Source organism: Halichoeres trimaculatus, unplaced genomic scaffold (genome assembly GCF_033239565.1).
Source record: "Halichoeres trimaculatus isolate MK-OKI-2021-1 unplaced genomic scaffold, fHalTri1.1 fHalTri1_scaffold_5, whole genome shotgun sequence".
In the NCBI taxonomy this organism is placed as follows: Eukaryota; Metazoa; Chordata; class Actinopteri; order Labriformes; family Labridae; genus Halichoeres; species Halichoeres trimaculatus.
Window position 1 is genome coordinate 12636588 of NW_027437183.1, and position 26545 is coordinate 12663132.

Genomic DNA, 26545 nt, shown 5'->3' on the forward strand with positions numbered 1-26545 from the left:
GTGGCCCAGCCATAAGTCGATTCTCATGGAAACATGTTCTTCGCGTTTCCAAACTGCAAAATACTCACAGACCTACTTCTTATATTCACAATCACTTGGGTTGAACATCTCACTGATACCAAACTATTGCACAGAGACACGTCACTGTGAGAACAACACTGATAGAAATGGTTGTGTTGCTAGTTTCCACATACAGTATATGCACCATCAGTGACTGGCGCAGCTCTGGAGGCAAACTAATGTAATGTGACATGAACTAAGCCCACTAATTAATCAGCCTGAAGATACATAAACTGTAAACATTCACTGTGACCTTTCAAATATTCCTCTATCATATAAACAGAAACTACTCAGTGGAAAAAAATTGACCCTGACATTATTTTCATTATGGTTCCCACTTTTTTTGTATCCACATGCAAGTTATGCATTCTAATCCTGAACAGCGTTTTCACACCAGCGCTTTAAAGCTCTTATCAAAGCTCTAAAAAGTAGTGGTAAACAAGTGAAAGGAATTAAGTTTTGGCACAAATAATTTTCAGTATGAAAAGAAATGCTTTGTAAAGTAACACAACAGTTCTTGACTTTGAGGTCACAAAGATGAGATCACTTTAATTTGTGCATAAGGGTTTTAATCTTGTGCTCATAAATTGTTATTTTGTGCACACAAGCTATTAAAATCACATAAATTGATTTTCTCAACAAGTGGGCCCCATGCTTTGCAATCTAAAAATAATGTTATGGAAATTGTGTATTTTGGTGCATGTGGGTCATAAAAAAGTATCACATAAAACTCAGTTTCAAAACCAAATAAAAACTCCTCACTGAAGCTTCAAGTATGGTGGAATAAGAGAAGAGTTCATGACATCAGGATTTCTGCTTTGATTACTTTCGTTTGTCATAGATCATAGCTGCATGCACTGCACTCAAAGCTATTGCCTGTAATCTGCCTTGACTCTGACTTGACAGACACAAATCTCTGCTCAATTGATTCCCCAACACACACACACTCACACAAAGACACACACTCACCTGTTCTGACCTCTCAAACACTGACCTGGAGGTCACCAAACCACACTGACTAACTCTGTGATCATCTAGTCTCACACAAGTCACCACCAGATGTGATTGCGCTCCTGTCATGTACAGAGAGCCTTGGTGGTGAATATCTGAATCTTGATCTCTGAGTAGAACATAAACACAAGGGCGCCTGAATGGAAGCAGCACAATGCCGCATTGTGACTGCAGCGACAGGCCTCATTAGCTGCACCACATCCTGGTTATCTGATCTCCATGAGCAGTCTGATTCGTACCAACGCCTGAAACTTGTGACTCACAGCAGGATCAAAGGAAAGAGTGTCAGACTACCTGCCGGAGCCACATCTCCTGACAAAATGATACTGAGGGTTTGCTAACCTGTGAAACCAGAGACTTCTGTGTGAAATAGAAGCTGCTGTAGTCAGTGTTAGTCAGCGGCACTGACACTCTGTGGTGATGAGGGTTGGTTTGGAGATCCATGACAAACCAGAGGGATAAATGTGGAGTAATAGCAAAATAAGTGCTTTTAAAAGGTATTCTCTCAGTTTATATTCTCCCTTTGGCGACACACAAAGCAGACACCTGCCATGACTTGTTTCCAAGTTACATACTGTAAACAAAGCTTATTCAACTCTTTGGTTATGACACATTACAACCTTTGTTCACCTTTCATAATTGATTCCTCAGAATTTGAAATACAGAGATCGTCAGCAGTGTCCCAGCTTGTGCTAAATGGTATTATGTGCTAGCTTAGCCTTTTGAGATGTAACCATAAAATGGAAATATCATTACCTCATATATTTGAAGAGCTTGCTTATTAATTTAAAAATTAAACAAATGAAACTTACATTATTGGATCACTTCATTGTTTTGCAGTTGCTCCAGAGAACATCCAAAGTGTTTATTGATTTTCTTTATGAGAACAAATGACTATTTTTTAAGTGTCATAGTTTAAAAGATGAGTTAGAGAGCATCTTATTGTACCAGTTTGTCAAACAGAGAGCTGTAGCTGTATTTAACCTACAGGATCAATAGTACAATAAAGTAGAGAGCCTCTTCCCTCTGTTCATGACTTCAGTGTGAGGTTAGAGGAATCATTTTCAGTACAGTAAACGCTCTCTCATCCCCTAAGATGTGCTTTGGATCAGGATTAGAATATTTTTCTAAAGAAAAGTTTCTCACATCTCCAGGGGAAAGACGCAAAGAAGAGTATTTCAGGTCATAAAAGTAAAATATTTCCCTGAAAATGAAGTCAAAGAAGCTATAAATCCCGAGCAAAGCTCAAGCTTGGTTTTCCCCAAACAACAATGAGATCCCCTCAGTATAAAGACAACCACTGCAGGCACAGTTCAAAAAATAAAAGTGGAAAAAGTCAAGGACAAACCGCAGTCTTCATGACGAGAATTTTATTTTATTATTTTTTTTTATTACATTTTGCATTAAATTAAAGAGTTTTTCTTTACAACATACATTAAGCTGTGAATCAGATGTTAAGGAAGTGAAGAGAGTAGGGCAAAAAACTTTGTGACGTCACAATATCTTACAAGCTTACAAAGTTCAAAAGGTCGAGAAGTTGAGAAGAGTCGATTTTGCCTCTAAGAGCAGTGGAGTATAACAAGGGTGAAAGACAAAAAAAGGCACACACCAAAGAACCTCACTGTCCACAGCAGCCTTCACAGTCAAACGCAATCCAGCCTTTTGAACACTCAAACCCCAACCTGACATCAAAACACTTGTTAGAGAATCTTTAATCTAAATTTGCTCACCAACACAGGGTGTGGACTTTGATATTCTTCTTGTTGATACTTAGGAGGAAAAATGAACATTTCTTGATATTTCTGGATCAGCATAATCTTAAGACTGGGGGAGTGTATGATTCGAGCTAGCCAGTTTACAATATGCTGGTGTTCTGGGCTTATAATGAATCCTTTTAAAAGATCATAGCTTCAAGCAGCAGCAAGGTTAACTGTCTCATTTGACCCAGTCCGTACTCCGAAAGAGGCACCTTTCCTCCCACTACCACCTCATCTGTTTACACCAGCACCTCACCACTTACACCCAGCATCTATTTACATATTAGTCAGGTCACATTTTCTACATGTCCTCCTCCTGATAGCTGTGGATTGAGACATAGTTGGCTTTCCTCCATTGAGAAACAGAAAATTGCTTGATATCAAGAAACCTATCTACACATACGACACTGAGGGAGTGCTCTGTTTAAAGTGATCAGGGGGGAGGTGATCAGTAAAAAAGAATCTTCAAAGAAACAAAGAAAGATCAGATTAGTCCAACTCTCAGCCATAATCTAAGGCCTTGATAATGAGAGTTAATGAAGCACAATAAAAACATTTTAAACTGTTTTCTTTTACAAAAACGGGGTCAAAGAAGCAACTTTGTTTTAAATTGTTGTTTTCAAAATGTCAACCTTCTTCACAGGAACCAGCCTGTTTATGTAACTGCCTAACAAATTTGTGTTACAATGCACACAAGAAGCCTAGAAGTGTGTTAGTACTCTCAGTGCTCATGTGTGTGTCATACTTGCTAGTGTTGACGCTGCTTTTACCATTATGATTATGATTATTGCAGTGCACCAGGAAGATACACATACATTGGCCGTCTCAAGTAACAAATGTTAATTGCTCAGTTAATCAGTCAATCAACCGGTACTCCAAAACCAACAGACAGCAAAAGAAAAAAATAACAGTAAAAAAAAGAAAACAGGACGTTGAAATTGTATAAAATATAAAATCAATAACACAACGTCTTCATCGACACTGCCAGCACAACATAAAGGGATGCTTTAAGCGCATTAATGGCACAATCAGAAATGAACCACAAAGATGATGTGTGTGTGTGTGTGTGTGTGTGTGTGTGTATGTGTGCATGTCATTATTTTTTTGTGTGTGTGTGTGTGCGTGTGTCAGAGAGGGAAAGAGTTAAAGAATGTAAATCCTCCTCCTCTTCCCTCTGGACTGTAAGTGTTTCATGTCTAGGGACCAGAATTACAACAATAACACCTACATTCTTTAATTGCATTTTATCAAACCAGGGAAACATCATGATGTAAGAAAAATAAAAAAAAATACTACAAGGAGACAAAGTTAACAGCTAATAAAGAAAACATTGTCACTACTTTAGGGGTGTAAGGCACAAATTTACATGTGGAAAAAGAAGCAGGCCGTATAGATGTTTTTAGACTTTTCTTTGTCGCCTGCACTTCTGCGTGACGCTGCTACAAACCAAGTTACTCCCCAAGCGTCGGCTTCGCTCCGCCTGCTCGCAGCGTCACTTCTTACAGCTTCTTTTTTGTGTGTTCGCAGATTCTCGCACTGTTGTTGCTGCAGCTGCTTCTCTTGTATTTGCAACATGCAACAGTGAGCTTTGATGGCACTGGTAAGCCAGCAACCAATCAGGACAAATGTTACTGACTCACACACAAAACCACAGTGCTGATTGGAGGGGAGGAGTGAAAAGGGTGAGATAACAGGAAGTCTTTTTTTATGATTGGTCAGAAATGATGGAAATCGTGGTCCATGAAGGTAAAAGTCCCTGTCTGGCACAGTTTAAATAAATATCTCCTCCTCTTCACAGAGGTCACATATATCTCAAGCTGCCGGTCCCACTGAGCACATGGTAAGACCTAGTGGACCTTAAGTCATCAAGAAAGTTCTACGGGCTCCAGTTTAATGACTTTAAATATGTTTTTTTTCATACTTGATTAATTCATATTAAAAGATCTCTTCTCTGTCCTTTCTCTTTCGCACCAAGCCTAAAAAGTCAGTCTGTTTTTTTTTTTCAAAAGCACTTAATAAAAATAAATACAACAAGCTATTAGTATTAACAGTCATGTGTTATTTAGTAACCAGTACAGTAGAAGGTTCCTCTGGCTTTCAGTCAGGCAGGACTTGATTGCTGTAACACTGAGAGGCTTTTTTCACAGTTTCTGAAAAACTCAGGCAGCTGTCTGTCCTTTAAGTCCGAGCTCAGTCTCTCTCTGAGTGCTTGCTCATTCACTTAGATCTCCCAGTCCTCAAGATACTGTACAACGATTATCCTCCAATCCTCCCCGTGCTGTCATCTTATGTGCTTTTACCAGCGTGATAAAGTATCAGGTCAAGTCCCGGCGGCGAAGAGACACCACAAACAAGAGAGAGCCACCGCCTTGGATGCTACAGGGCGCCGTTTGGATGAAATATTCAGGACAGCTTCATCTTCGGTTTTCAGTAGCACATGTTCCCATGTGTGTTTACAGAGGAACCAGCCGGAGCATGAGCTCCATGGCTGCAACAAATGACAACAACCATTTGTATAATATGTACATATTTATATAAAAAGAAGGTGTTTTCTTTAAAAAAAAAAAACTGTGTTGCATTTTCCACTGTACTGTACACCAAAATAAAAAAAAACACTAAAAGGAGATGCAAGTTGTACAGTATTCCCTGTTTTTTTCTCTCTTTCAGAAAAAAATCTTTCACTACTGTCTGTTCACATTGGACTGACTGGTTAACTAGCTGACTATGTGCACGAGTCACTGGACTTGACTTTTGTGGAGAGTGAGACTACAGAGGGTTTGGGGGGGACATCAGGTTTGAGATATTTGATGCCCGTTCGAGGGAGTGAACCGTAAGAGCTCATACTGGGCTGTCGAGACAGAGATATACCCTGAGCTGTCATTTGTATGGAGTCCACCCTCTGAGGCGCAGGGGGCGGAGTCTCCACACGGTTGAAGCTGTGATGTCTCGACAAATGGGAGGAGTTGGATGAGTTGGTGTTGTGTTTCTTCAGGACAGAGGATCCTGAAGCAGATGATGCTGATCCTTTCCGGAGCCCGTAGACTGATGAGTGGACCTCCAGACGTTTTCCCATCTGTGGGACGGCTGGTGGGACGGTGAGTGAGGCCTCTCGCTGGGGTACACGTGGTGGCAGGATACCATCTGGATCCACCATGGTAAGGTGACAGGGGCTCTTCACTGTCTTGTACTCCAGCGTGGCCCCCTGGTCATCCATGACACCGTGGACCATGCCGAGGTCGCTGTGGTGCGGCTGCTCCACGTATTCATGCTGGTAGGACTGCTGCAGGTGAGGCTGGAGCTGGTGTTGATGCTGCGGCAGAGGAAGTACGACTACGCTTGGGATGTGGCCTGGGGAGGCCCTCAAGGGCAGATCTGTGGAGATGACAGGAGAGCCCATGGAAGGCATGTCCTTGGTGCAGGCGTTGATGAGGTTCTGGTTTCTCTCCCACTCCCTGCTGCCTCTGCTGGGCTTCCGACGTGGCTGCATGGGGGTCGATTCAGGCGTAGGCAGAGCAGCGAGGTCCAGGTGGTGCTGGTCTGCTTTTATCAGCATCTTCCCGTTGGGTGTCAGTCTCCCGTTGTGCATCAGAGGAGTGAGGATCGCCTCAGGACGACCGTCTTTGGCCTGTGTCTCAAACAGGCCCGTCAGCTTGGTCACACTGTTCATGGAGCCTCTGCGGGAGTGGAGGTGGTGGGTGTCCTTTTCTTTGCGGCCTGTCAGGTCTATGTCTCGCCGCCGGTGGTCGCAGACACAGTAGACAATGATGCCAGAGAAAATGGCACCCATGGCGAAGGCTAGGATGACGGCAATGGCCAACAGGGTCACAGGAACAAGCTGGTCACGGCCCTTCTGGTAGCTTTCGCGGATCACACCTGTAGAAAGAGGTGAAGATTAGATCAGACTCATAGGAAGACTGGCCATACTGCTGCTGCTGCTGCTGCTGCTGTGCTGTAAAACTTATGAAAAGAAGAGCTGTTGGTAAAGATTTTCCATGAGACTGAACAAAAATAGAACATGATATTAAATTACAATTATTAAAAGACATTTTCTTGGCTGAAAGATAAGAGGTTTAAGTAATTTTAGGAAAACATGAAAATGAAAGATGATTTATCCCACCGTAAGGAACACCTAATCAAAACACAAATGGTGGCTTGAAGAAGCAACATTCAATATTTCCCGAAAATCCAATCTAAGACTGTAAATGTGTTTTGGAGGGGCGATTATGATTCACATTTTAAATCCCAGATAAACCCTCGCTGCTGAAATGAAAAAAAGATAGGAGCACAGATAAAGGAGCCTGAAATACCCAGCCCCTTTCTTCTCATGGATGCAAATGGGAGACTTTTCATAAATCTTCATAAATGGATCCAATCTCCATGAATCACAGAGAATACATTAAAAAGCCTGTGATTAGCCACTAAATCCAATGAGCTGTGTCATCAGTGTCTTATGAAAGCGCCACTTCCAAAGACTGGAGAAGAAGTGCAGCGATATGGCCAAATAAAAGATAATTCAATAAAAGCAGCTAGGAAGTATTCTAGCTGTGGGAATAAAATGGGGTCAACAACAAAATAAAAAAGCTTACACACAAGTGTGGGCACATGCATCTTCTCCCAAACACACACACACACACGCTCCCAGATGATAACCTCCAGCCTGCTGATGAATGAGGATGTCTAATGTAGCACTCTGTACCTCGGGTTAAACACACCAGTCCACAGCAGAGAGATTTATAATGCGTTCACACATGACCTGTGGCCAGCACAGATCAGTTACCACAGACAGAGGATTAGGCAGGTGGACTCTATCACGTAAAAGGCTCCCACAGTGCATCACCGCTCTTCATAACGTGACTCAGTTACACGTGTGTCTTTGTCTCATATCAGGCTATGTATAATCACAGTACAGAAAACACATAAAAGACTTTTTTGAAACTCTCTGTGTATTCACTTAGTGCCAAGAAAAACAACCTAAAATGTGGAAAAAGAGAAAGCTTTCTGCCACTCTGAGTGATATAACTGCTATTCATATGTATGAAGGGAATCCATTACGCCAGCGTGTGTCTCCTATGCAGAGGAGGTTGTGTTTACAGTGAATCTGTGTTCTAAAATAAGCACTATGTGGGAGAACTGATTTGTATAACAGCTTTCAGACATCATAGTCATCTTATTTATGAGGGATTTACATAAAGTTGGCATGAAAAATAGCTGAAAATGGCAAAGGATGTGTCTTTTTTGGTGTCTCTGTATAAGGATTTGCATTTAAAGAATCTCATTTATTAGTCACCCTCTTATAAATAAGGCTGTCTTGTCTGTTGATTGAACTGTAAAGTCCTTTTCTGAAGAAATATAATGTTTGTGTTAAAAAAGAACTGAAATCAAAGAAGCAAACAGGTTATTAGGGATCAGTATTCCCCTGTTTTCTTTCTAATCACTCAGCTGTGTCGAATGTAAATGTTAAATTCATTTTTCATGATTTGCAGCAGTAAAGTAAGCTTATATTAAGACTGATGTGATTGAAAATGTTAAAATACAATACTTTACCTATACCAGTAAGCTGGTAAGAATACTTTGACCATTGTTGACTCTGTGAAATTTACTTTTAAATCTTTGAAATTGAGGTATTGCGTCGGATCGTCCTTTGTTTTGCATCAAGGTCTCCTCTCGTCCAATCAAGTCTCTGTTTTGCATCACCACCTCCTGACAATACATCGTCCTTTACTTATACAACCCACAAAAAGTGAATAGATTTTCTGTTTTGACTCAGTTCAACACTCACTCTAATCTTGATGCTGCCTAAAAAAAATCAAATGAAAAGTGCCTTCAGCGTTAAACCTCTGAGATTACGGAAAACAGTATTTACAGCACATGTCAACACACAGACTGTTTCAATTTTGTCTTTTCACTCTCTTCTCATTTTCTCACAGATCATCATAAAAGTGTTTCTAATTGCTTTGTAGTTCTCCAAAAGATGACGAAGCGTTAGTCGCAATAATTCTGTAAAATCCTGAAGGCTCTGGATAATCTTGTTTGAGCCTTTCAGCTCGTTTGTGTCACCCCGGACGTTCTCAGCGAATCTCTTCTTTCTGTGTCTCCTCAGCGAGACATAACGCAGACACAGAGACAACACAGTAATCTGTTCTCGTGGAACTCAAATCCAGACTCTCTTAAACTAACACCCATAATCCTCACTCGCTGCAGTCATACTTCATTAGGCCAAAAACACGACTTAAAACGTGCTTTACTCGCCGAAATAAAGTACTGAGAAACGCCTCAGTCTCTGTGTTGACTTTGAGGCTCAACCTAGATGTAGTAAAAAGCAGCTTCTTTTTTTCTGGGATCATCCTTCTTTTAATGTAAAAACAAGACTTCACTTTGATACCTAATGGAGTGCTGACAACATGCAGCTACAGTTAAACAGTTTTAAAAACGACCTCTACAGCTGAACTGGGTTATTATCAGAGACAGGCTCCTCCATGCAGATAGAGTGAGAAGTGATGAGTGTTCTCTGCAGAGAAACATTAAAGTTTGACATGTGTTATGCTGTGGACTCATGTGACCAAATGACCCGTCTCTGCTGAAACATCTGCTTCTCGTCTCGTACAGAAACATCTGCGAATGTGAGAGAGATACGAGCTGCTATCTCTCATTTTGTTGACTTTCTCCCGTCCTCACTTAAGATCCTCTCTGCTACTTTACAGAAACAATGAATCACCACGCTGACTTTCTTGTTTTCTCTCACACTGTGCTGCTTCCATATGGTAAGTGTTCCATTCAGTGGAAGCTATAATTATCACCTTGTGGGTTTTTTTAGAGTTATCATCCTTTGGCAGAGACGACAATGGGGACGGGTTGCATTCAAGTGCTGCTGGGTTGAGCACTTCTGCCAACAAAGAAGAAAAAAGGAAGACGAGGAGGCAGACAGCTTCACCTGAAGAGAAGAGCCTGGATATTCTCCAGAAACTATTTTACATGGGAAAAATGAAAAAGCAGGTGTAAACAAACACTTTGGCAAATTTCTTGTTTCTTCTCTCTGTAATCCTTGTAAAATATGAGCACTTTATACATCTCCGTCTGCACTGCTTTCAGGCCTAAAGAGCAAGTCAAAACTGCCATGAATTTTCATGACGGGGAATTTATTACAGCCAAAGGTTAACATTCTTCGACGAGGGATTTTGGATTCATATTGAATAGCAAAGGCGGTGGGTAGCTGAGCCAAACAGGCTTCCACTCTGAACGAGGCAACTTGTGGAGCTCCGTCTTTGTCTTCCTCTCTGGACGTGGGAGCCGGGGTTAAAGCCCTTTTTAACCTGCACTGCATGGGTCTTCCTGTCTGTGCCTTTCATTCATTCATTCTCTCACTTTTTCTCCCATTCCATCTATCACTCTTGTCTTTGCACTCATGCACTTCTGCAGGGTACTTTGCCTAAGGCTTTGGGTAAATCACGAAAAAAGAAAAACTCTTAAGACCTCCACCTCTCGTGTAAGGAATTGTTTTTCATCCTGACATCAAAGAGTCTGGAAGTAGCCACAGAGGACGCAGGAGGTGTCTCTGTCTAATCACAGGACTTAAGGGGTTTTCAGGCACCACGCCGCCCAATTCGAGAACCGTTTGTGGTCTTGGTAAAACTTTTTAGAAACTTCCACAATGTGGCCCTAAAGAGTATCAAAGTGATGCTAAAGCTCACAGATTTTCTGCCGTGGTCTCAACTTGTTGAGGCTGGGAGTATACAGTGACTTCTAATCTTCTGGTTTCAACTCTTTGCCTTGCCCGCAGAATGCATTGCAAGGCATCCCGCAGCTCAAACACTTCTCACAGCCTTTTGAATTGATTTGAATTTCACACCGCCTCAGGCCTCAACATTCAGATATTAAATACATATCTCAGATACTGAGATATTTTTTTGCTGTCAAAACAGTCTGGGTCGGCAGCACTTAGTTGTAAATCAGAAACATTGTAATCTGCTGTGACTGGAACTCTTGAATGCTCTCCCTCTTTCTGTCTGTCTCACACACACACACACACACACACACACACACACACACACACACACACACTCACATACACTCCTGCACTCGTTTAATCTCTTCAGAAGCACCAGCTGACTTAAGCCCACAGAGCTCGTCTTTGTGCTGGTGTTGGGGAAACTTCAAAGGTAGTTAAACATCACAGAGAGGTCACACAGAGGGCCTTCACCTCTGACTGCAGGCTGCTACTCAGAGACATTGTCTCCCAAATGATAAAAATCTTAATCGGACTTAACTGCACCCACTGATGTGACACTTGTTGAAAGACAGAAAAGTGGACCTTGTCAGCAAGCGAAGGAGGAAAGAAGATGAAAAAGAGGAGCAGAAAATATTTAATGCCACATCAGGAGCTGTTTTATTTGCTGTCTGGGACTCATTTGTTGTCATTTTTTAAAAAGGGCATTGCTGTTAAGATGATCGCAGCAATTCATTAAATTCTATTTAATCTCCAGTTAGCATTTAATCTCATTAATTCCTGTATATGTTTAAAGTGAAGAGGCACTGGCATGGTGTTATTCAATTTTAAACGTTCATCAAACAATCCAGGATCAGCGCGCAGCATACAGATGAGCCAGTTAAGGTATAATTAAAGGCTTAATTATATTATTCTGCACCTCAGGTATTAACAGCAATGTTCTCACCTATCTGCCTCCCTGCATACAAACCGTAGTATTTAATCCTCGTATAATGATCAGAAAGTAAACATAATTTACACATTGATGAGAACATTTTTGATCAGGTCATCATCATGATTAATTGCCACGTCTACTGTTTGCATTCACTCGTTATTCTGGTGATAGAAATGTTGTGAAAACACAAACATATTCTCCAACTGGGGATGCAGTTCAGCAAGTGGGAGACAGATCTCCACAAGGGACAACAAAGTGTATTTATAAGTGTTGTATAGTGTTGTTTCCTACTGAATCATAGTTATTTCTTGTCCTTTTGTATCCTATCATTTTGGAAAAAAAACAGTCAAATAGCAAAACTCTGCACTTGGAATTTATTTTGCATACATGGATTACTCAGTTAGTTTTAGGGATATATTAAAGATGTTATAGATAATAGTTTGAGTGTAACCAAATAGTTCAACCAAGCTTGCGCAGTGTGAAGACTTGTGTCCTCATGTGCATTTTTCTTGCTCTTGCAGAGCCATTGACCTAAAATTCAGAGTGCTCCTTAATGGTGCTTACTGTTGCTTGGTCGCAAAGGTTGTCCAACAGGATTATTAATTAAGTTTGTATTTAAATGATTTGTACAGTTCTTATTCCCTTTCATTGGCATTTTATAAAGAAGATGAAAGATATCATGTCCCAGCATCAGCAGCTGTTCTAAATCTAGAAATGAACATCAGTAAGACAACTGTGGGTGGTTTCTCCTCCATATATGGACTGTTGCCTTGTTGTTGACAAAGCTGGCATCAGGAGTCCCACTGTTTCCTAATTTTAAAAGGTCAGTGATGGAGAAGTGACACTGATGAGCAGAGCGGTGTTTCAAAAGTTGAGCTACTGTATTTTCGGTTAGGAGCACTGTGAGCTCAGGGCGTTTTTGAGCTAAGCACCGAAATCCCTGAAACGCACAATAAAAAAAAGGAGCTACCAGTGCAAGCGACAGTGTTAATGGACACAGACCCTAATGTAACTACAGCACCATATTAGACACACATACTTTCCTTACATGACTTACTCTTGTCACTCCTTGAAATTTGGCTTCAGTGAATTTGTTTGCTTTATCATATCCTTGCTTGTGTTTGTCAGTGATCAATGTCCTGTGTCTTTTGTATTCCTTACGGTGTTCCCATATTAAAACTTCTTGGTTTGGTTTAACCTCATGTTTTTGAAATCGGGCCCATCCTCTACAGTTTTTGCAACATACCTGATGGGATGGATTGACAAAGAAGTGATGAACCACAGACACTAAATAAACACAGGTGTGAAACGGGACAGAGATCAAACTAATGAGTAAGATCGGGAAGAAAACACAAGGACATGAGGAGAAACTAAACCAGAGACACATGGAGCAAGAAGTACAAAACAAAACAGGAAACTCTTAAGGGTTGGCATAGGAACATTATATATATGAAAAAAGAAGACAGGACACCGATTACTAATAATCACAAGCAAGGATAAAAGGATAAAGCCATAAATTCACTGAAGACAAAGGACAAGACATGACAATGTATTTGTCCAGACAAAATGATGAGGTGTGCTCATCAGTGGTGTTTTCTCCTGGAGACCAAGGGAAGCCATGCTTCCTCTCTTTTTCCCACTTTAGCTGTGATTTAATGAAAATACCCCTTTTTAACAGTTTTGATAATTCTTCTGTGTTTTGTCACTGTCATCTCTTCCTTAATTCTCTCCTCTACTTATTGAGCATTTTATGACGTGTAAAACAGCGCCCTCATAAATGTTATGTGGCGAAAGCGTGGTGAAAATATGTTATTGCACACTGTTGTCCTCAAGGACGCCAAGCCGAGTTGGCATCCCTTGATGAAAAAAACAAGAATGATTAACCAATCAGATGAGGTCATGACACTGCTCAGCTGTGATTGGCCAAGACTGTGTCAAGGAAAGCCACACCATCTATGGCCTCCAACCAATCAAATCACAGTATCATCATCATCAAGCCACTGAATGAAATCAAGGAGATTAGCATATTAGCAGTGTGCATGAAGTGGCCGGTTGTGCATTTGAGTGGGCAGTTGGCTAAATTAATACGATGTTTAAGCTAATTTAAGATATCAATGTACATGTGTGAATGAGTGACTGAGGGTGGGGGAGTTAAAGGGTGTGTGTCGGTGTTCAAAGTAAGTAAAATGAGCGCTCTAACAGGTTATTCCATTACATGAAATAGCAATATACAAACAGCAACATAGTCTTTTATATACCCCACTCACTAAAAAAATATACAGATTAGAGGCTTTGTCTCACTTGGCTTTCTCAAAAAAAATCCCCACGCCACGCCACTGGTGCTAATAGCATCATTTTTTGACAAATGTCAGAGCAGAAAGAAAAGGCTGGACTATCTCAGCTAAAAATAATATCACACGATTACACCATGTGTATATGTACTGTATAGTCTGAATATTTTCATGTATATTGTATAATATTGGCTGGTTGGTGGGTGGCTAGGCTTGGGGCCACTTTAAGTGTGAGGGAATGTGAGTGTGTGTGGTGTTGGTGTCTCTGTGTTTAAATGTTTTGTCTCATGTTCTGGATTTACCTTTATCATAATCTTGTATTATTGATGATTGTATTTATGTTTTGAAAGGACCCTCTCAAATGTCAGATGATGCATCCGTGAAATAAACAAAAATAAATACTTTCCCTGTTTTTGATAGTACAGATTCAAAGCAAGTTTTAACCATAAATTAAGCCATTTTAAAATGTGTGATTTATCTGAAAACTCAAGTTAAAATTATTAAATATTCAAAATATTTTCTTGCTGTTGATGACGCTGTCTTGATGTGTCACTGTCACATAGATGATGATCCACTCATGTTTTTTGATAATTCTGTGACAGCTGATAATGTTTCTCAAGCTTCTGACTTTAATGGATGACTAAAGTGCTGCATGTTATGAATGTAGACAGGAACAACCATTGAGAAATGTATTAACACACACCCAGCTCGTCTGTTGTACCACAAGAGAACAAAGGCTGAGCTTGTATCTGCCTGATGAGAGGCCCCCTAATGGACATTGTAACGTGACTGTTAAAATTCAGAGGAATAACGACAGCTGAATGTGAGTTAGAGGCTTCAAGAGCACAAAAGGATGAGCTGCAGTGATATTAGACCCAGTCACATGGCTAAAAGGACAAGGCAGAGCTTATGTGTGATCCAGTAATGTCAAGAGGTCTGACTGAGAAGCAAAAAAAAAACAGAAGATGTAAAAGTGAGCAGCAGTAAATGTGTGCAGAAAGCAAACCGGTCTGAGAGAACAATAAGCTCATCAGTGGAGGAAAATACGGCTTATAGCTTGACGTCAGAGAGGGAAGTGCGTAATACCGGGAAAACATCCAGTCCACTGTTTCTATTATGATTCACAATGAGCTGCCAATAATTCATCTTCCTCACAAAAGCCTATCACAAGTGAGAAACACTGAAACTGAATCATGCACTCAAAATAAGGATGAGGTGTAAGTCTGACCTGTACACCGTTTGTAAGATTATTTAGTGCCTTAGAGAGCCATTTTACCAACTTTTAACCTCAATCTTATCACCATTTTATAGGATTAGCATAAACTCTGCCATTACTTTGCAGAAAATATGAGATCACTAACAGTGAATACCAAAAAGTCCTCACCCTCAAAGGCTTCCGATAAACTTCACCAGACAAAAGTATCACCAAAGTTTATTTCAAACTCTTTTCAGCCCATATAACAAAGAGGGTATCTCTTAAAGTTTTTATACTTTGACTAATGAGAAATCATTATTTCCTTCCTTTGTGCTCCTTTGTAGAGGGAGAAATTTAGCTAAAAGATTGTGTCCTTTATATACTGCTCATAAAAGAGATGGCCATTAAAGGCTGTCTTCTTCCAGATGGCAGTAGTTGGTGTTTTTGCTTTGGTTTGCAGAGATTTTGTTGATGTAAATCAGAGGTTTAATGGACCCTTTCAAACTTTACAGGTTGGCTTTATGAGTCTTCTTTGCAATGCAGACATTCATCAATCCACAACGTATACTGACGTTACTGTTTCAATTTGCCATAAAAGTAGAGGAAATAACTAGAGATGTTTTGAAACAACTTAATCTAGATCCTGACTGACTCCCAACCCTAAATGTCAGAAAACAGTTAGCTGGAAGTCAAAGCCCAGCACAGTTTATTTAACATGGTTAAAACAGGATCATAGTGTTTGTGAGTAATGGAATCAGATTGGTTTTGTTGGGTGTGGCCAACACTTGCAGAGACAGCACCTCCAGGCTTCAGTTCACCTTGCAGGTTAGCATCCACATGCCTGTGCCTGTTCTGGCATTTCGTTTCTAGATCAAGTTTACCATCAGACTTCATTAGTGCACAGTTACACAATTAATCAAACTAACCTTTTTTTTTGTTGCTGAAAAAACTGAGCCAAAATACTTGGGTTGATTCATTCTTTACACTGAGCACGTACAAATTTTGGACTACAAAGAAACTGAAATATATACATGTATTTTTTAGCTGATACTGGGTGTTCCCGACAGTTCTTTGAAACTCAGCCCTGACATAGAATCCCAAATAATGATCGTGAAATGATGGAGGTTTGTGAGCAGGGTCATTCTCTCCTCTATCACGCCGCATCAGCACACAGGTGTCAGAGAGCCGCCTGCAGCTGAAAATAACCCCGCAGACCTGCTGTCAGGCAGTCAGTGTTACCATGAAATCCATGACATGGATGGAAATTATTTCTTTCAATCCACCGTGGACTTTCTGATAATGGCAAAGAAATGTCATCAAAATACGAGGAAGCTGCTTGGGAATAAACATTTGGCCCAAACCTTGTGTTTCCTCAGACTTTTGTTCACAATCATAATAAAGTCTCTGTTTATGAAGACGTAAATGTCGCTTCCTCTTCAGCCAGTTATCACGCAGTCAAAGCTCATCCTGTGAATACTGATGAGAAAGCAAAACCATCTCAGCAGACAACCACGTCTACTACAAATTACATTTATGCAGTACTAATTTGCTTACCCAATTACACCCCGGTTAGACGAGTAATTGCTACCTGGATTATATTTACAGGCAATGTTATTTCCAGTGTAGGAAGAGCTGCATTTATATACCACAGCAGGGGGTGTTATTGCTTTCTGATTAAAGAAAACTCGTGACAGCGCTTCAAGCCAAAAATGATCTAAACTTTGAAGTTACTGTGGGGAACTTGCTTGTCACAGTTCTGGTGCACCTGCAGACATGGTGGTGCATAAAAAAGGCTCTTTTGACCTCTCTTGAATTCGGATGTCATCTGACCGAAAGAGCCTGAACAGGCGTCACAATAATCAACAAATATAAATGGTTTGTCTTCATGATGATGGTCTGGCTTTCAAATGTGGGAGATAAAGAGGCTTCAGAATATAAATCAGTTGTCACAGTACGAAATGGTTAACATAAACTTAAAAATGTATCATGTCTGTTTTGTTTAGGGATGGGTACTAAATTGGGCATTTTATAGGTGCCGACTGAATTCTGTGTGAAGTACCTAGGACTAATTCATATAAAATCAAACGGTACCATGTTTCGGTACCTAAATACATCCTTGTGTTGGAATGAGTGTAGGAGTAGTCAATTTTCCATACTCGACATTGAGAAATAAATATGGTAAATTGAAAAACTTTGAGATTTTACATCAAACAAATTCATATTGATTCCCACAAAATTAAATGTAAAAAGTACAGAGGATTGGTACCGTTGAGTACCAACAGCGATTGCCAGGTACCTGGCATCTATATCGTATCATTTCAAATGTGAAAAGTACCCATCCCTCCTTTTGTTGCCTGAAAATATGTTAAATATCTCAGAGGGAATAAAATGAAAAAAGGTTAAGCATTAACATCCACAGTTCCTCCGTTTATGTGCATTTTCTATTCTAAATTAAAGGTTTGAATTTGCTCATTTCAGTCACTCTCCATTTAGCTGATCTTCTCCTGGACATGTTTCCTGATAAATAATCTTATACTGCTTTTATTTAACCGTTAAATGTACTCAGTGCAATTATTTCCCATTTAAAAGGTTAATCCATGTTTTTATGTTACTGACACCTACCTCCTCAAAGTGGTGACAAGCATCAAAAATTACTGTACTGGAATTGTCAGTCTTGTTGTAAATGATCTTGTTTGGGATCATAGGCCATTAAATGACATCACTGTAAATATCAGCCTGTTTAACAACCAGCCCAAAAGTCCTCACGGGAGCTTTAAGGAGACAGGGTTACATAGGAAGGTTTGCAGGTTTTTTAGATTCAACTCAACAGCATGTCAGCCAAGATTAGTTGAGCTCGCCAGGGAGACATAAATACAGAACATGGACTCAGGGTTAGATTTGTGGCCCAATATGTAAACAGATGACTGAGAGGGATAGAGAGAAACACTGTTTTCATTCTGCTCAGCTGCGATAACTTACTCTATCTTCCCCTTTTTTTTCCAATTCTATTATTTCACCTGTCTGCTCACCTTCTATCGCTTCACCCTCTCCCTCATAACCTCCACCGCTACATTATTGTCCTCTTCTGTTTAATAAATCTTTATCATGTGTGCTTCTTTTCTCCTCTTTCCCTCATTTCCCATGTCCCTCTCCCCTGCCCCTGTTGTCTCTCTCCATCCCTCTTTCCTTCCACCTCTCGCCTTTTCTTCTACCCCTTGGATAGCTGCTGTAATGAACCCATAAATTGGAGCAACACAGCGGTGGCTACAGGTCGAGTTGGGGGAGGGTGGATGTAAGAGGAGAGATGGGGAGGGGTTGAACCTGACAGAGACAGAAAAGAGATAGGGAGAAAGAGAGGGGTGAGGATTCATTCCTGCAGACAAGGGGAGAGATATGAGTCTAGGAGAAGAGGAGACAGACTACGAGGGGGGAGGAGACAGAGAAGAAAAAGAGACAGAGAGAAACAAGGGCTAAGGGGGAGGGGTATTAAGCTCCATAAATTGGTCGAGGAATTAATTTGCACTTGCTAAGGTATAGCCTTGGAACATGCCCTCCCAGTCAGATGAGAGGTCCTGTGGAAGGAGGGAGACTGATCACAATGGCAGCAGATGGTGGAGGGTGGGCGGGGCTGGTAGGTTTTCGGTGGGTTTGGGTGAGCGATGGGTTGCAAAGGGAGAGGTGTATGAAAGGTAGGGTGACTGGAGTGGAGGAAAACATAACAGAGACAGATGAGGCCCAGACAGAGAGTCACACGGACACACAGACAAACAGAAAAGCGGCTCAAATGTACTGTGAAACGCCACCTGCTAACTGCGATGGTCCCACTGGAATGCCGAATAATGATGCCGCTGGGTGCTAAATACCATCAGCGTGTGAATCCTCATCACTTTGCAGCATTGGTAATTACTCTGCTAGTGTCAGGCTAATACATATTGGCAGCACTGTAATATTCATTAGCAGATAAGATTCCACAGTGTCCTGACTGCAAATGAAAAAGTTTGGAGGAGTAATTGTTATTTCTTTTAAATCACAAACAAGCTTGCAAACGACCCCCGCTAATTCATTTTCACTCAAGCATAAACTTTTCTTACTTAACTTGAGAGATTGATGCTGCGGTTAAATGTTCTCTCTTTTTTTTTTCTGCTCTAAAACGGTCTGCATGGATTCATCTCTGAGGCGATAAAATGACTCATTTACTTAGCTTCTGACTCCATAATCATTTCTCATATATTGATCCCATTTCCACTTCCTCATGCGCAGTTTAAAGTTTTCACAGTACAGTTGACACCTGAAGCCAGTAACACCGAGGGGCGACAGGAAGGAAGATGGAGAGGCAGGATGGGTGGAGCGGGAAATGATGAATACTGAGTGAAACTGCAGTGCTCAATTTGCCATGCTGAAAAAACGCATAAAGCTGCATGGAGGCAAAACTGTGCTTAATACCATCAAAGCAATCAAGACAGGGAAAAGGCAAATATATAAACAGCAAAAAAAGCAGACCAAGCCATGCAAAACATCAAGAATTGCTCACAAGAAACCAAAACAAATCAAACAACTTCATCAGAGCTGACTCATAGAAAAGGAAAAAGAAAAGACTGTTGAGCTGAAATTGAAATAGAACTAATAAATACTGAAACAAGCTGCAAAAGTGTCTTTGAAATAATAACAATAGCAATAATGATCATACAGAAAAAACAGCAGGAAGCATTGTATTGAAATGTGAAGTCCTGTTGCCGTTACCTGAGATCAGAAGCTCTCACCCCCCTCCGGAAAAGAAACCAAAAAAGGTTTCTTTAACTTTTATATCATAAGTGATTCTCAAAGAACATCCTCGCCCCATTTCTCGTGAGGCTCCAGTGATATTACACCTGCTCAGGTAAAGGCAACAAGGGGAACGACAGCATGTTGTGATGCTGGCTGTAGGCATGCTGTCTGAAGTCTCTGCCACCATTGTGCTTGGATCTACCCACTGGTGCCTCACTGCTTCCAGCTGACACGCTGCCTCTTTTTATTCCACAGACAGGAGGAGATGCGTGAGTGTGACAGACTGAACCGCCTTATTTTAGGGCTTGTAATTATGACAGACGATGTGTTTGTGCCTCGCTGTATTCAAGTCATGCCGCTGCGTTGTGGATTTTTCAGAAATATATACCTGCTGATCAACAAATTCTGTCGTTCTGAAGTTATTTCCAAAATCCTCAAAGACTCCTCCAACCATCTGGATGAAAAAAACAATCTGTCTGTGCACGATGAAAAAAGATCTTCCACCTCTTTATTAGGTAGCAAGTGTATTTCCTTTCCAGGTTGCCAAGAATGAAAAATAACCTTGTTGTTGGCAAACACAAACAAAATACAAACTTGTTATTTTCTATGAAAGCAGCATCTTGCAAGAATTGATACTTTTTGCAACTTGGTGTCTCTCGTCATGACTTCTCTTTTCCTCCTCCACACTTAATCAACCCAGAGGTGACAGGGAGGCTCATCTTTTAAAGCTTTCTCTGCCCTTTAAACAGAGGGTTATAACTGTGCTGAGCAAGTTACATGCACAGCATTAGGAGGTAGGGGCCGTCAATGACACAAACACTGATCTTCCTATTGTATGTCAGTGTAACATCTGACATTTAGAGCATTATTTCAGTAGTGCAACAGCCAAATTGCATTGTTAAACTTGGATGTTAGGATTAAAGAAAGCAAGATGTCTTTTTTTTAACTTAGTGCTTTATTATGTGATTCAGATTTAATATGAGGTGCAAACCGTGCTAATCTTTATAACTGACCGGCACACCCAAGTAGATAATTTCCTTTACACTTCTCTTCTCTGTACAGTTTGGCTGTATAATGTCCCCTCCATGTATTGATAATCAATAAGTCCCCAAGGCCAGGGTGATGCCACATGTTACAAAATTAACTACATAATGCATCAGGGACATGTTGCATGTTGTTCTAATGGAACCTGTAATGGCTCCATCTGTTTTATTAAGGGACAAAACATGATCAGCAGCATCACAGTGACCTTTTGTCTTCCTCCTTTCCTCTGATACGTGTCGACCCCCATGTCTCCTTTCCTTCTCTCCTTCTCCCCCTCTCTGTCATTTATCCATTTAGCTGTTCTTGAGGCGGTGCAGCATTAGGCAGGTTGTTAACACAGGAGAAAAGGGCGTTCAATGTCATGTCACTGTGTCGCAAAGCATGACAGAGCCAGGCACCAGGGCTGTATACTCCAGGAAATAAATACGTCGCCATCCTCCTTTTCAGAGCGTAATGGTCTGGATATTACATCTCCTGTGGGACATAACGGTCCATGGATAATAAATCCATCCAACAGTGTGGGAGTATAAGTGTTAGTGTGTGCACATGTGTAAGTTCAAGGTGCGTAAAGTGTGTCCGTGTCTGCATATGTATGCACCTTGTAGGTGTGATCATTTCCAAGGGGGGTTTACGTGCACAGCGTGAGGCAATTTGTCCCCCAGAGAGAAAGCGATCCGCTATCTCTACACCTCGTCAGCTGGAAGCAGCCAGGCAGCCGTAAATCTCAATTACACAAAACCCTCCCTACCCCCTCCCCGTCTTCTCCTCCCTCCTCCTCTCTACCCTCCCTTCCTTGCCACAGGTGACAAAGGACCGATTTGACTGTGATGGTTCCAAGGCTTACCATTGGCTTCAGGCTGAGTCTGAGAGGGCACGGCCACGTAGGGCTCCTCCCCTTTGTCTGAGCTCATGGGGGGGTCCTTCCGCTCAACCATGCGGCCCCGCCCCAGGGGGCCCTCGGCGGCCTCGGGTAGGGCCGGGGTGGGGAGTGTGAGGGTGTGGTGGTGATGGCGGTGATGGTGGCCTGCCGGACACAACACAGGTTAACTGTCGCTCGGGGCCGACGGGGACAGGGTTCAGTGTGTGTGAGTGCAGGGCAGCAGGGGTGCACGCACACACAAATACATACATAGGCACACACACACACACACACACACGCAAACACATCTATTCCTCGTTCAAAGCACAGATTCAGATAAAGTCTCTCCCACACACACACACAAGGACAGCTGCTGGGCTGTGTGAGGCAACAAAGTGTTTTTCCCTGGTGACCCTGGGCAACTCATTAGCAAATGTGTGTGTATGTGTGTGAATGTGTGAATGTGTGTGTATTTCTCAGGATCGACATGTCTTTTCTTTTTTTCCTGTCACTCTCCTTCTCTTGCTGCCGCTCTCCCCTCCTGTTCTGACTAACATGTCAGAGCTCTGTCGGGCCTGTCAGAGCAGAGCAGAGTACAATGGAGTCCCTCCACCACCACCATAGGGTGTCTACCTTTGATATGAAGGACAAGAGACAAACTTTCTCTCTGTCTCTTGAGAAGTTGCTGAAAGTTTTCCAACTGCTGTGCAAAGTGCTATTGTTTCACCATCTTCTAAAACTTTCTGAATCCTTTTTTTCCTTTGTTCATTTTGATGTGAGCTTCTCCCACTTTGTATTATAAAGTTTGTTTGAAAACTGGAGCAAAGAGTTGATTGGAAGGGAACAGACATTTTGATAAGTGGTCCTCCATTTGACAGAAAATGCCAAATCCTTCCTTATCCCATCTCCTAAAATGTTAATTCCTTCTGCAGTTCTTTGTCAGATGTGACATTTAACTAAATGTCCTTCTTTTGTTTGATATCTCTGGCTCTGTGAAATGAGACTTGATAATATTGTTATTTGACATTTTATAAGGTAAATGAATAATCAAAACGTAGGGGATTATGGGAGTTATTCAGTACTTAAAGTAAGAATTATCTGCATTGTAACTTCAATTCTTTATCCTTTCCTTTTTCTTTCTTTGTTTTCGTCTCTCATAACCCCCCTTTCCTCCTCCAACTCACCAATTTCCTCTTCTTTCTTATTTTAAACTAAAGATGTGCAACTGTGTCTTATCTGCACTGCTCCTAATCTAAGTCTAGCGTTGCCCTCAGCCACACGGTTCGATCAATCATCAGAAACGTGTCATTAAGAGTTAATGAAATTTCTCTGATATGGCTCCTCCCAGTAATTAAATCCTTTAATGGCTAAATGAACTAGTGGCCAACAGTTAGAGAGGGTATCACAACACGTGGGGACATTTTCTGTTGGAATGATTTCACTGTTAGAAACACCTTACATCTCAAAGTTTGACATTATCTGACAGATTTAACAACAAGCTCTTTCAGCCATGGATGATGGATCACATCCATCTCCTTTCCATCTTTTAAACAATCGCTGAGTTTCCCTGCATCATTCCATCCTTAGTTGAATCAGTGCATAGGCTTTGATGGTTTAATTTTGAACCATGCTAATCACATTACCATCCCACATGCTGGCACTTAAGCCACCCTACACATTTTTGAAAAAGCCATATATATTGTATTTCATATAATGTGTTTAAGCCACTCGTTTAAGAGGGGGGAAAATCCAACCTAGATGAAGAGTGACAACACTCTAATCCACAGCCAGTGGTACCCAACCCCAAATTCCCTTTTTGACACCTTCTCTACACAGAGGAGGTGACAGCCATGTATGTGCGTGTGTGTGTGAGTGTTTGTGTGTTTACAGATGTGCAAGTGCCTTTTCAATCTGTGTTTATGCTCATATTTGAAGAGTGGGACACTGAAGCTGGTGGTAGACACCCACACACAACACCACCCAGAGCCTCCTCCGCCTCCTCCTTCTTCTTCTCCGTGTGGCGTGGCAATCATTAAAATGATTTATTTAACTATTGGCCCAAGGCTGAGAGATTAGTGTGACAGGCCTATTTTATAATTCATTCCCCCACCGCCAGGGGAAGTGCAATTCAGGCAGATGACACACATAGAGAGAGGGAGCTTGGAGCCTCGGAGCTCCTCCACGGATCAGGAGGGGGGGTGGGAGCAAAAAAAGCCCTAAACTGCCGACGGATGCACATCCCTCTCTTTCTACAGATTAAAAGAGAGCCGAGGATGTCTGGTCTGAAGTGGAGGGGAGGAAAAATCGAGAGGGGGCATTTATTTATCTTCAAATCCATATCAACCACCAGCAGATAGACAGAGGGTGTGGGGCGATGGCTGAGACTTTGTTTGGAGGGTTGTAAACTGGTAGTTGTCTGTGTCTGTGAGTGTGTATGTGTGCTTCTGAGTGTGTGTACATGTGCCTTGAAACACACAGCCAAGCCTGTGGGAGCGCATTCAGCACTATAGGGGGTGCACACTAACACAGATGCTTTTCTGACCCTGGATATCCAAAAGGAGGGAGAATCACAGTGGGGGTACAGCCACAGGGGAGAGTTGGGCTTTCTGGAAGGACTTCAAAAATATCTATTCTTGTCATTCTGTCTGGATCTGACTGTTTCGATCTGGCAGCTGCGAGAGGAAGAGAGAATCACTGGAAACAAAACGAATGTGCCATCCGATTAGAAGACAATGAGGTGGATTGGAGTGCAGGTGTGGGTGTTATTGATAAGGGTGACTTTGCTGAGGGCTAATCACGCCTGATTATCATTCTCCAAGAAGACTTAAATGATGGGAATGTGATCAACAAGCGATGATTGTGATATTTTGCTGTGTGATCAAGAGAATTGAAGTGTTTGCAGGCCTGAAATGCGTGCACGTGTAATCATTAGCATGTTAGCATCAGCGTTTCTTAAGAGGACCATGCTTTATGGAAGATGGCATTGACATACCTAACCTCTCCATACTGTAAACTGGTCCCTCTTTCTCTGTTGAAATATGTCCTGTTTAATGTGCACACTGAGACATTTCCCCCACTACCAACCATCAACAACCAGATCCATCCAATTAGCGCAGGAAAGGTCAGGGCTAATCAATGCTATTGCACAGGGGATAAAGAGGAAGGGACAGTGGAATCAAGGGGGTGGAGATCCAAAAGAACAACAGGAATCAGAACCATCACTACAGATTTCTAATAAAACACGTGTCCTTTACTCATATTCAATAACACCGAAGGGGCAGGAGAAGGGGAAACACTGCCTACTGACCGTGATGTAATGTTTCATTACCTTCGTAACTGGAAGGAACGTCTATCAAGAAGAAGGAATGAAATGAGTTCAGTTAAAACCATGAGTCATTAATAACCTGCTTTACACATGTGGGAGGAGTTCTCATTTCCTTGAGAGGGAATGATTGATTGACTTTGATGAAGAGGTGTGGCTGAAGTGAAAGAGTCAGTGGGGATGAAATGCAGCGGCTGACTTTTATTTGATTGCTTCTACTGTGTATGTGGGATACTTACCGTTCAGCGCCACAAAGGTGTCTGAAAAGAAAAGAGAAGAAACGAAGGGGGATCGTGTTAATGCTGGCAGTAAAAGAGATTATACTCTTACATGACCAAAAGCCATGACTTTTAAAGTAATTCAGAATCGACTGGCTGCTCGATATTCTCCTGACTTTTAATCAGAGGGGTTCTACGGCTTTTACAGCTAATGAAGGTCCAACGCTATGGCTCCCCTTGACTAAACATACTGATGAAACTGAAGGAAAAATGCACTGCCTCAATTTACTCTGAATAAATAGTTGAAATTGACTTGAAATGAGCTTGGATTAGTGGTTTAATGTCAAACTGTTTTGATGTTTCTCTTACAAACTAAGCAGCTCAGTAGAATATCAACAAATGATCTTATTTAAATTCAAAAATCCTTCTTGACATAAAAGGATATTCAATATGCATCTCTCATATCTTTCATTTAGCATGTTTTCATACAGCAGCCATTACCCTTTGACATCAATCTCAGGTTGAAGAGCTAAAATGCTGCCTTAATGTTGCACTAAACAAAGTAATTGACAGTAATTACATTGTTTTTGATAAATAAGAAATTAAAAGGCAGTAAACAAAGAAAATATTGGAGAAAATTAGACACAACTTCAAGTTAAAACATATTTAATCAACTGTTGGAAACCATTAGACAACAGATCATGCTAGCATTCAGCTACATTCTAGCCTCAGTGAAGTGGAAATTTGCTTGGAATGAAGTTAGCCTAATAGCTAGTTTAGTTAGCTCAGTATTTTCTCAAGAAATCTGTCCATCTCCACTCTCAAACATAGAAAATATGATTCAGCTACTTCCCTAACTTAGGTCGAGTTTTCCGAGAATTAATTTCATTTTGTAAGCCAAGAAGTATCATACATCTGGCTAGATATCTGTGCCTTCCTACTGTTTTATGTAAAAATGCAAACAGTCATTAGCTTCAGCTGCTTCCTCACTAATGGTAATGATATCTAAACCAACATGTTTCTCTTTTTTGTTTTTGGAAATATGGCCAGATTTTCCTACTTGTTGCAGTGTTCACTCTTTATTCATAGTCACACGCATAAGATGATTGAAACTTAAGCAACCTCAACTGATACTCAGCAGTTTCATATTAAAGCAGTATCTGAACTCCCAAACCTGAGCATGAAATGGCTGCCATGGGTATATGGTCAGTTATATGTGTTGCCAAGAAAAATAGATGTTTCAAGACTTCTGAGGCTGACTGGAGTGAAAGCCTTGTCTGTTTGTGTTTCAAAATAAGCCCCAACAAGAATGCCATCTCTGTGTGATGCTGGGTGTTTGTGCCTTGTTTTTCAGAAAGGAACCCAGT

At 41.2% G+C, this 26545-nt stretch overlaps 1 protein-coding gene across 2 annotated transcripts in view; it reads right to left on the reverse strand.

Moving 5' to 3' along the window:
* Positions 1–2443: 2443 nt before the first annotated feature.
* The window catches only part of sema6a (sema domain, transmembrane domain (TM), and cytoplasmic domain, (semaphorin) 6A), a 126994-nt gene continuing 102892 nt past the window's right edge, over positions 2444–26545 (reverse strand). The window contains exons 17-19 of one of the 2 annotated variants that reach the window (XM_074669512.1): positions 25200–25220; positions 21624–21803; positions 2444–6701 (exon numbers count right to left, since the gene is read on the reverse strand). In XM_074669512.1, the coding sequence (XP_074525613.1) occupies positions 5551–6701; positions 21624–21803; positions 25200–25220 (1352 nt within the window). In that variant the 3' untranslated portion in view covers positions 2444–5550. The remainder of the gene's footprint in view (positions 6702–21623; positions 21804–25199; positions 25221–26545) is intronic. The other variant, XM_074669513.1, reaches the window with a different exon arrangement.